Source organism: Eumetopias jubatus, unplaced genomic scaffold (assembly GCF_037043125.1).
Source record: "Eumetopias jubatus isolate StellerSeaLion01/CBP00866 unplaced genomic scaffold, mEumJub1_p1.0 scaffold_8, whole genome shotgun sequence".
In the NCBI taxonomy this organism is placed as follows: Eukaryota; Metazoa; Chordata; class Mammalia; order Carnivora; family Otariidae; genus Eumetopias; species Eumetopias jubatus.
In genome coordinates this window covers 81,233,501-81,244,344 of record NW_028274814.1, presented here as the reverse complement: position 1 = coordinate 81,244,344, position 10,844 = coordinate 81,233,501, and the positions used below count along the sequence as shown (strand labels likewise).

At 55.0% G+C, this 10,844-nt stretch overlaps 1 protein-coding gene across 1 annotated transcript; it reads left to right on the top strand.

The window, feature by feature from the left end:
- Positions 1 to 773: 773 nt before the first annotated feature.
- Positions 774 to 9,235, top strand: KRT71 (keratin 71). Its single transcript, XM_028125538.2, has 9 exons — positions 774 to 1,220; positions 3,362 to 3,576; positions 4,294 to 4,354; positions 4,871 to 4,966; positions 5,331 to 5,495; positions 5,696 to 5,821; positions 7,265 to 7,485; positions 8,186 to 8,220; positions 9,021 to 9,235. Exons 1-9 carry the CDS (start codon positions 774 to 776, stop codon positions 9,233 to 9,235), a joined length of 1,581 nt encoding a protein of 526 aa, XP_027981339.1.
- Positions 9,236 to 10,844: the final 1,609 nt, after the last annotated feature.

The following is a 10,844-nucleotide window of genomic DNA, read 5'->3' as shown; positions in this document are numbered from 1 at the left end:
TCCAGCGCTTGGGCCAGACAGCGATCGTGCCTTGCGCAGCCTCCAGCCTGCCCTGTGGGAGTTTGAGAGAGGTGAAGTGTGGAGATAGATCCCAGTCCTTGGAGAACTGACGGAAGCATATGACCCTCCATGGGCTCATGTCCCATGCCAGGGAGAGGGTCACTCCACCCCTCATGCCCCAGCAGACACAGCCACTGTCCTCAGCGGGTTAGGGGAAGAGGCCACCAGTAGTGGGGTGTGTCTCCGGGAGGCCTGAATGAAGGGGCTTTCTTTCCGGGAAAGAGGAGGACACACCACTGGTTGGAGCCCCCAGATGCTCTACCCAATGGCCTGCCCTGTCCAGGGAAGTCCATCTCCTTCAAGCTCCTTGAGCCCCCAGGAGGAACCCAGAGAAGATTAATCAGGATAGGGTTGGTGAGGTGCCAGTGACATCCCCCTGGAGAGGCTGGGGCCTGGGGCAAATTACCCTATAACAGCAGGTTAATTAGATAAAACCCAAATTACATGAGCAAGGCTTGCAAGCCCAGCAATTTGAAGGTTTCATGTTGTTTCAGAGGTGGGGAGGGCTTGATCTCTAGCTCAGCATGGAGAAAATGACTTCTTGCTCCCAGGCAAGCCAAACCCATGAATTAAGCTCTCGACTACCCATCCACGAGCCCCAATGCCAAGCACATATAAGGAAGGGTGCCTGCCAGTCCTCACTGCAAGCTGCAGAGCCCGGGTAGGATTTGGTCTTCATCCCTCCTGCATCTGATTCTATCTCCACCACCAGCATGAGCCGCCAATTCACCTGCAAGTCGGGAGCTGCCACCAAGGGGGGCTTCAGCGGCTGCTCAGCAGTGTTCTCAGGGGGCAGCTCGTCCTCCTACCGGGCAGGGGGCAAAGGGTTCAGTGGTGGCTTTGGAAGCCGGAGTCTCTACAGCCTGGGGGGGACCCGGAATATCTCCCTCAACATGGCCAGCAGCAGCGGGAAGAATGGAGGCTATGGGTTTGGTCGAGGCCGGGCCAGTGGCTTTGCTGGCAGCATGTTTGGCAGTGTGGCCCTGGGGCCCGTGTGTCCGTCTGTGTGCCCACCTGGAGGCATCCATCAGGTCACTGTCAATGAGAGCCTCCTGGCCCCCCTCAACGTGGAGCTGGACCCGGAGATCCAGAAAGTGAGAGCCCAGGAGCGGGAGCAGATCAAGGCGCTGAACAACAAGTTCGCCTCCTTCATCGACAAGGTGGGTCTACCTTCTCTTCTCAGAGCATGAGCTTCTGTTACAGCAGAAGGGATTCAGGTTAGATATGAGGAGGCACTGAATGTGGACGAAGCAGGTGTTTTCTTTTATTGGGGTGACTTATGTGCGATTCCCTGCAGTCTTTCCCAAGAGAAGACGGAGGGAGGTCTGTCTCTACTGGCAGAGGCTTATGGGGGTTACTGGCAGGAGCTCCGAAGGAAAGACCCCTGCTTCTTCCTTGAGGGTCAGCTTGGTGCCATTGTTAAGCCTGGGGTCCATGCAGGCTGTGTGTGTGGAAAAAGCCAGTGAGAGGCAATCTGCCCCAGAGTCTTCCTCCCGTCCGTCGTGAGCAGGTCTCATCCACTAGTCATTTGACTGGATGGGTCAGGAGCATCCGTGTGTGGTCATTCCTGGATGGCTTGGCCATGGGCATTTTTTTCAATCAGCTAAGGACTCTCGAGAAAGGCAGAAGGGTGCAGTGGGGAGGACATCTCCACAGTGCTCTGAAGTCAGACCTGGCTTCCGCCCTGGCCCCGTCACTTACCAGCTGTGTCTTGGCTAAGCCAGTCATGGAGCAGCTGTGTGGAGGGTTATTTATCCTGTCTGCACCTCTGTTTCCTTATCTCCGTAATGCAGATAATAGCCTACATCTCAGGGATTTTTGTCGGGTTGATGAAAGAAAATGCATGTGAAGATCTTGGCACAGTGCCTCACACATACAAAGTGCTCCCAAGTGCTGGTTATCGTTACTATCGTTTTCATCTTCAGAGCAGTGGGGGAGGAGTGTTGAGAAGGGGAGGATCCAGAGGTCTGGAGGAGGCCTCAAGGCATCTTCTGGGCCAAAGAGGACCCTGACTTATGGTAGATGAGAGATTATTACTCCCATTCTATGAGTGAGCAAAAGCATGCAGGGACATGCCTTGCAGGGTATGGCATCTGGGGTGGGGATGGGAGGGAAGGAAGGTGAGAACCAGTCCTGGGGACTTGGGGGGCTGCGTTGGCTACATGACAGGTAGGCACCAAGGGTGGGTCAGCCCAGGACAAAGCCTATGGTTGACATGGTCAGTGGCCATCGGAGCCTACCGGTCCCCCTGCCCCACACCCCAGCTCTAGTCTCCTGCTCTGAGGATCCCCTGCTTGCCTCAGAGGCCAGCACTGTCTCTGTGGCTCTTTACTCCTCCAGAATGTGGGTACATCCTATCAGTGATCCCAACTGCCCAGTGTGTAGTCCAGATGCCAGCTGTGGTGTCCTGGGTGTAGGGTTTGCTCCGTGGCTAAGGCTCAGTCTTAGGGATATACATGAAAGAGTCAGGATTGGTTAAACCAAACCAACACTGGATGATCTGCTGGGGCAAGCAGTTTGGTGGCTGATCCCATCTCAACGCTGAATCCCAGACAGTTTTCTGAGGTCCTGTGCTTATGACAACAGGGAACACAACCTTATTTAGACAGTGGCTGTGCTCACGTGGATTAAGTCATATTTTAAAAATCGTGCCCCCCACAAACCACACAAGAGAGGAGTATGTAGATCTACTCCCTCTGGTCAGTTTCCTGGCCCAGTGAGGCGACAGTGGCATGGGGCACACTGTCTATCCATCTTGTCCCACGTGCCATGCTCGCGCTGTGGAAGATGCTTCTAAGGAGAAGACCTAGGGCAGAAGGAGGAGGGCACGGGCAATGGTGGAGTTGGGGCCTGATGCAGAAATTTAGAATACCCAGAAGCTCTTGGCCCATTGAGCCTCACTGAGCTTGATAGACTATAAAATGAAGAGCAGATTCCTTTCTTCAGAATGCTCAACATTTCCAGAGATGGACCCAGCCTGACTCTGTCCTGCTATTTTTTTAGGCACGCCCCTGCCCTGAGCTGGTTTGGTCATAATGGATTCTGAGTGACCGGATGCATGAGTTATGGGGACACATGTCTGGGTGCATTCCTGGGCTCCCTCACTTATCAAACTGTTGGACCTTGGAAAGAGGCTCCGTTTCCTTCCCATTAAATGGGGTTAATGACTTGCCTGCCTCATGCAGCTGTTGTGAGGGGATAAAGGGAAAAATGCAGGCAGAGCGCTTGGCACAGAGCCTTGTGAATGACAGGTGTGACTATTTCCGTGGGGGCTCAACAGTTTCTGTGCTTCGGGTCCCAGGTGCGGTTCCTGGAGCAGCAGAACCAGGTGCTGGAGACCAAGTGGGAGCTGCTGCAGCAGCTGGACCTGAACAACTGCAAGAACAACCTGGAGCCCATCCTCGAGGGCTACATCAGCAACCTGCGGAAGCAGCTGGAGACGCTGTCCGGGGACAGGGTGCGGCTGGACTCGGAGCTGAGGAGCGTGCGGGACGTGGTGGAGGACTACAAGAAGAGGTGAGCGGGGAAGGGATCCCCTGCAGCTGGACCAGTGCCCCTTTGCCTCTGAGCTCCTTCTGCAGGAGCGGCAGCTACCCCGGCTTAAAGTTTTTGGAGATGAGGGGCAGTGTTCCTTGTTGTACCAAGCAGAATTATTCCAACGCAACTCTGGAACTTGCTTCCTGCTCTTCCAGCCTCTGGTCTGACACTTAGGACAAATGTCCAGTTAGCTGGCCAGTGGTCAAAAGACTGTCTCTGGCTGGATGAGGGAAACCTTGTGTAAGCTACTCCTAATCTCCTGGAGCTTCTGGGTCCTCATTGGTAAAAGGGGGCTTAAATCCATCCACCTCCCAGAATGGCTAGGAGGAGTACCTAAGGAAACACCCCCATTCATTTGTAAAGCTTTATTCAAATTCTCAAGGAGGAGCTTGCTTCTTGCTTCCTCTAAGATTTCCCATAGAACATTCATTCCACATGGTCCTACCACATTTTTGTAGCCGGATCTTCAATAATCACCTTTTTTTTTTTTTTAAACTTCATTACGATGTCCCCTCCTCTAGGAAGCCTTCCTTGCCTGGTGGCCCCACCAGCCTAGTACTCTGTGGCCCACTAGCATCTGTCCCTCAAATGGGCACCCTGCCTCTTGGTTAGAGTCTTCCTTGAGTGAAAGCGTGTTCTCAGTGAGAGGGTTCTAAGTGAGATGTAGTCACCGACCGAGCCCTGGCATTCTTGCAGGTACGAGGAAGAAATCAACAGACGTACAGCTGCAGAGAACGAGTTTGTGCTGCTCAAGAAGGTGAGGGGGAAGTCAGGCCTTGAGTCCAGGGCTGGCCTGGGACCAGGGAGAGCTGAGCCTACCAGTGTGCTCTGCTGTCAGAGAGCTGATTCCAAACTAATGACGTAAAGGCTGAGGAAAACCACAATGGACTATCCAGAAAGGGAATGAAAAGGTAGAGACATGATGGCCTTCCTGAGTGTTTCATGTCCACCGTGAAGAACAGCAGAGGACGACACACAGGGGCTCCCCTGCGTCCACAGGGCCTGACTCTGACATCCGAGGGACGACTGACAGCAGCCTGGCTGGGGCTCCCTTCCTTAGAGGGGGTACCCCATCCCTGCTGAGGGAGCGGGGTCTCAGGATGGGGCAGGGCTGGGACTTTTGCTCCATCCTCTCCTTTCCCATGAGCCTCTCAGAGAGAAAAGGGCAGCTATTTCGGTGTGCAGGGCACCCAGGCTGGGGTGGGTGTTTCCTTCCTGGTTGCACTGGCAGTGACTGAAGGATGTTGTCGGGGGGGGGGGGGGCATCTTTCAGGATGTGGATGCGGCTTATGCCAATAAGGTGGAGCTGCAGGCCAAAGTGGACTCCATGGACCAGGAGATCAAGTTCTTCAAGTGTCTCTATGAAGCTGTAAGTCTGTGTCTCCACCCACCGCTCTGTTGGCAGCCAGTGGGTAAAACTCTGTTCTGGGGGCTGGGAGAGGCTCTTTGCTCTCAGGGAGACCCCCTGGTTAGCCATTCATCTCCCATTTCAGCCCTGAGAGGCTCCCAATCTCCACCCTCTGGGTGGAAAGGAAACGGTCCAGGTCCTGGCTTCATGGTGTCAGGAATCTATCTGGGGCCTGGAGGGGACTCACTTGGCCCAGGGAGCAACAGCTTTGGTCCAGAGCCTCTAAGTTAGCATCACCTGGATTTGCTAATCTTGCTTGGGGGTTGGGGGGATGGTGTTAGCCTCTGATAGTCAAGTCCTGAGACCAGCCCTGTTTCCCATGTAGGAGATCGCTCAGATTCAGTCCCACATCAGCGATATGTCTGTCATCCTGTCCATGGACAACAACCGGGACCTGAACTTGGACAGCATCATTGATGAGGTCCGTGCCCAATATGAGGAGATCGCACTGAAGAGCAAGGCAGAGGCCGAGGCGCTGTACCAGACCAAGGTGAGCTGGGCTGAAGCAGGACCGGGGAGGGCAATCCCAGCAGGCATGAGGGCTGGGCCTGATCATTCCCAGAACAGAGGCCATGTCCAGTTAAGTGTCCACCATGCGCTTCCCCCATGACATCAGCAATCCCGAGACGTCATGTAGTCCTATGACACACTCATCATGCTCACCATGGCTCTGTGCTTTGGGGTCCCCAGTTTCAGGAGCTGCAGCTGGCAGCGGGCCGGCACGGGGATGACCTCAAAAACACCAAGAACGAGATCTCGGAGCTCACCCGGCTCATCCAGAGAATCCGCTCAGAGATTGAGAATGTGAAGAAGCAGGTGAGGGGACAGGTTGCCCATGGCCTGGGGCAGGAGGGCATTAATTGGAGGGGGAATGAGTTGGCCAAGGATATCAGCCTCTCAAATCTCTGCCCATGAGAGGAAAGGGGCCAATGAGGTCACTGCCTCAAATACTTAGAGCAGACATCCCTGGGGCATCTCCTCTCCCACTCACCCCAAGAACCTCTGCTATGAAGTTCTTCCTGCAGGAAGATGTCTCTCTCATTCCCCGGGCTGGGCTAGGACCACACCCCCCTGTGCCCTCTGCCCTAATCACATGCCCTCCTGGCATCTGTGCTTCTCTTGTCCTTGTCACACTTTGACGATTACCCCACACCAGCCTGTCCCTTCTTCTACGGAACTGGAGGAAGGCAGGGAGCTGGCTGCTCTGTTCCCCATTGCTTTCCCAGCATCTAGTACAGTGCCTGGCACATAGTAGCAGCTTAATAAACATTTGTTGATGAAATGACTGATAAGTGGGCCCAAAGAGCACCCATTTAAGTGCCTCCTGTAACTATTTAACTATTCATTAAGGCCTTGCTTGGACCCCTTCCGGGACTCTAGGCTGCAGTCTCAGGCTGAGTGTGTGGGGAGACAGGATGAGGTTATAGAATAACAACAGCAACAGCTCCTATCATTTTATCACACTGAATCATCTCAAAGATTGTGAGGCAAGCACTACCCATCGTTACAGATGAGGACACGGAGGCTCCAAGAGGTTAAATGGGTTGCAAGCTGACGAATGGCAGAGCTGTGATCTGAACCCACTCTGACACCTAGTCCAGTGCTCTTTGCACCTTCCCAGGGCTTTAACACTTAGTGACTCTGTGACATGGGGCAAGTTAGTTGCCTTCTCTGCATAGTGGGGTGTAAGGACTGCATGAGCTAAGGTATGCAAAAGGCATATCAGGGCTGAGGGTAGTGCTAGGCATAAGGTAAGCACTTGGAAAAGAATAGTTGGTTCTAGGGAATCTCCTTCCCTGCGTCCCTCGTCTGTGGTCCTATGCACCTGGGCAGCCGCTCTCATTGTACCCACAACACCACATTCCAAGGATCTCTCTTCCCAGACTTTAAACAACTCAAGAGCAGAAAGCCAATCTTACTCCTCCTCGTTCTGTATCCTTGGTGCATGGGTGGCCAAGTAAATGTCTTTGTAATGAAGCGACGTGGTACTGAACTGGCCACGATCACAAGAAGGCCTGCGGACAGGAGGGCAGGGTGCACTATCTTTCATCACCACAATGCCTAAATACAAGCAAGTGGAGAAAGAGCTAGGAAGGACTTGCTGCCCCCAGAAGGGGCTCCAGCCTCGAAGAGGAGCAGGAGGTGGGAAAGGTAGAAGTGGGCATCTCCACCCAGGAGTTCCAAGCACTAGTGGGATTTGGATGTGGATGACTCTATTCACCCCTGCCAGTTTTCTAGCTTCTCTGATTCCCTGTTTAGGCTTCCAACCTGGAGACGGCCATCGCCGATGCTGAGCAGCGGGGTGACAATGCCCTGAAGGATGCCCGGGCCAAGCTGGACGAGCTGGAGGCCGCCCTGCACCAGGCCAAGGAGGAGCTGGCCCGGATGCTGCGCGAGTACCAGGAGCTCATGAGTCTGAAGCTAGCCCTGGACATGGAGATTGCCACCTACCGCAAGCTGCTGGAGAGCGAGGAGTGCAGGTGGGGGGTGCTCTGGCACAAGAGCCCCAGGGGTTTGAGAAGGACAAAAGAGAAAGCTTAGCACACACTCATTTAGAAAAGATGAGTCCTTGGAAGTGAAGGGGTGGTGATGATGGGAATAATAACAGTAATTAATAATACCTACCCGGCGTGAGCCCCCACTCATGCCAGGTACAGTGCCTCGGGGATTAGCTCATTCCATCCTTACAATTTTCCTGGGTATACCTCTGCGTACTATCCCACCCCGACCCCAACCAAAAAAAAAAAACCAAAAACCAAAAACACCACCACCACCCCATTACTATGTTAGGCCTTCTTGTTCCATCTTCCTTACCTGTCCAGGTACAAGATGAGCTTGTCAGAGATGTCTCAGGGCAACCATTCCAGCTTCCCCAGTGTTCTCAGCAGATAGGAAAGATTCAGTGACCAGAGCTGACCTTGGGATGTGTGCATGCCACCCTGCATGTGTACCTCGTGCCAAGTACTGTTTGATTTAGGTTGTTGCCTGCTTACCCCCAAAGATTCAAGGGCAGCAACCATGGCCTCTCAAACTCTGCTTGCGCCAAAAAGCCCAGGAAATTTCCACAGGTGCCCATTGGGTTCAGAAACCCACATCAGGCCGGTGGGGACACTAGCTTTGAGGTTAATAGATTGTGGGTTGGATGAGTGCTTGCTCTTATTTTGTTTCTCTCCCTTACAGGATGTCAGGAGAATTTCCCTCCCCGGTCAGCATCTGTAAGTACTTGTATGCTGGGACCAAAACTGTAGAATTTGCAGACGGGAAAGGGCCTTAGTCGCTCGCACCCTGTGTGTGTAGCTGAGCAAACTAAGGACCAGAGAGAGCAAAAGCTTTTGAGGTCACACAGCCAGATAGCAGAGGCATGGCCAGTAATCAGGTCTCCTGACTCCCAACGCAGAGCCGCTTCCTCTGTATCACTCTGTCTCCCTGCTCCCTGGAGGTGGCCACTGGGAAAGCTAGAAGGGGAAACAGAGGATGAGTGTGCATGAGGCCTGGGGCTCCAGGGCTGCAAGTCGTGACCAGCCCTGGCCTGGGGAATTAGAGGCGGCAGAGGGAATCAGTGAATGGGGACCTCGGAGGTCAAGCTGACAGTGTTGGATCTCTGGATTTCTCAGTGGGACTATTAAACCAGAACCCCAAAAGATGCCATTTGCAGGACAGCTAGCGAGAGGGAGAGGTTGAAAAGGAAGTTTAGCAAAAAGGCTAAGAGAAGGGGAGGGGCGGGGGTTGCGTATCCAGAATGACAGGTGGGTGTTTGGTACCTGGACCAAAGTGCTGGGCTTCTGAGAATGAAGAATCAGCCAGACTGGGGCTAAGCTGGGCAGGGCAGGGGTTAGGACATGGGGGATGCAGTCTTTGGGCTATTTTCCCCAGGGGGAAGGGCAGGGCCGCTGTGCCGGCACCTAACCCATCGTTCCAAGAGACCCTGTGTCCCGGGGCGGGGGGGGGGGGGAGGCACCCCGTCTGGCCCCGCCCCTGAGGGTGCCTCCCCCACCCTCCCCGCTGTCCCCCGCAGCCATCATCAGCAGCAGCAGCGGTGGCAGCGGCGGCTACGGCTTCCGGCCCAGCTCCGTGAGCGGCGGCTACGTGGCTAGCAGCAGCAGCTGCGTGTCTGGCGTGTGCAGCGTCCGCGGCGGGGATGGCCGGGGCAGGGGCGGCAGCAGCGACTACAAGGATACCGTGGTGAAGGGCTCCAGCCAGAGCGCCCCCGCCAAGAAAGCCAGCAGGTAGAGAGGGCTGCCCCCCGCCCTCCCGCCACCCCTGCGTCCCTAGCTGTCACCTGCACGCTCTCTCCCCCGGCCCAACGTCAGCCCCCTCTCTGCCCCGGCCACCCCACTTCTCCCAGCCTGTGTCTTCCCGAGCCTGGACAGGTGTGGATGGCTAAACTTGGTGAAATTCCTCCTGGCACGTGCCTGGCATTCACCTCCTTGGCTGAGGTCCCCCAGCCCCGCCATGGGCTCAGCTCCAGGCTCCCGGCCTTCTGCCCTCGACACAGCCTCCAGCCCAGGCACTAACTACTCTGTCCAGCTCCCTGGGTCTCGGACCGAGCGCCCCCCCCACCCCACACTGGGGCCTCTGTCCCAGCAACTGCCTATGCTGGGAGGGCTGAGGGACAATGACCCAGAGCGGCCAGTCCCCACCCCACCCTGGCCCCATCTCATGGCTCAGGTCTCTCTTCACTCTCCTGTACCCAGAAGCAGAGAAGAGAGGCCCCTCTACACCTCCTTTCCTCTTAGAGGCCCTCCCATTGCATCCTCAATAAACAGCACAATCTGACGGCTTGGTCTCTGAGTAGTTAAGAAGGTGTGTGCACGTACTGTGTTCAGTACTCACGGAAGCACCACCCAGGCACACACAGACACACACACACACCAGACACACTGCGGATTGCCTGTGCGGCCCACGTTTCTAGGTGAATTTTCTCCGTAGAGCCAAAAAAGCAGCTTCCAGAGCACACATGAAGCATGGGGCCAAGTCTGGGAGGAGGGAGGGAGAAGAAGAGGGAGAGAAGAAAGGAGGACCACGGGAAGGGTGTGTGTGTAGTGTGGTTTGTGGCTTTCAACAAAAGAATTACCTGTGTCTATTGGCAGAAATGGTGACAGGGACCCTGGCCTCCACCTAAGAACTGGATCTTTCTGGAGGGAAGCTGGGGGTGTGGCAGGCAGGTGTCTGTGTTTATTCAACCCTTTCCTCACTGCTCAGAGGCCTGGGCTTTTGGGGAGTCACCCAGGAAGGGTGGAGTTGTTGGGGACCCCACACTCTGGGCCTGCTGGGATGCTAAGGTAGGGAACAAGTCCCTGGAGCCTGAGGCTGGACTAGGGTGAAGTGAGTTGGGGGTCAAGGCAAGCTGTGAGTTTCAGTCACTGGCCCAGATAGCTCTCTGCCCTGGAGTGAAGAGGGGTGTAAGGAAGACAGATCACCCAGTGACCAGCATGAGGCAGCAAACCTCAGCCAAGAAGTCCTTGGTGGCCTGAGGAGCTTACAAAATTGGAGGTAGAGGGATTGGAGAAAGGGATGAATGGGCTGGTTTGGCAGACAGGACTTCAGAGTAGTGGCTGGGGCTTAGGCCAAGGTCACAGGGCCAGGCTCAAAACTCTGCCACCCAGGAGGTGGCCATCAGCTAGAGCCTCCCACTGCTCTCAACCTGGAAGCCAACACCACCATGTGGGTGGAGGAGGGTGAGCAGTTGAAGACTCAGCAGCAAGTTTGCTTCCTTGGTCAACAATGCCAAGACTGTTGTGTGTGCGTGTGTGTGTGTGTGTGCGTGCGTGCGTGCGCGTGCGTGCGTGTGTGTGTGTGTGTGTGTTTTCAGAACTGGGTAGAGACCCTGTCATTTCCT

Excerpts from the sequence above, each read along its gene's own strand:
- KRT71 (XM_028125538.2), top strand. The coding sequence starts at position 774 with ATGAGCCGCCAATTCACCTGCAAGTCGGGAGCTGCCACCAAGGGGGGC. Across the intron at positions 5,496-5,695 it reads AGGCGCTGTACCAGACCAAG|TTTCAGGAGCTGCAGCTGGC; the intron begins GTGAGCTGGGCT and ends TGGGGTCCCCAG. Across the intron at positions 7,486-8,185 it reads CTGGAGAGCGAGGAGTGCAG|GATGTCAGGAGAATTTCCCT; the intron begins GTGGGGGGTGCT and ends TCTCCCTTACAG.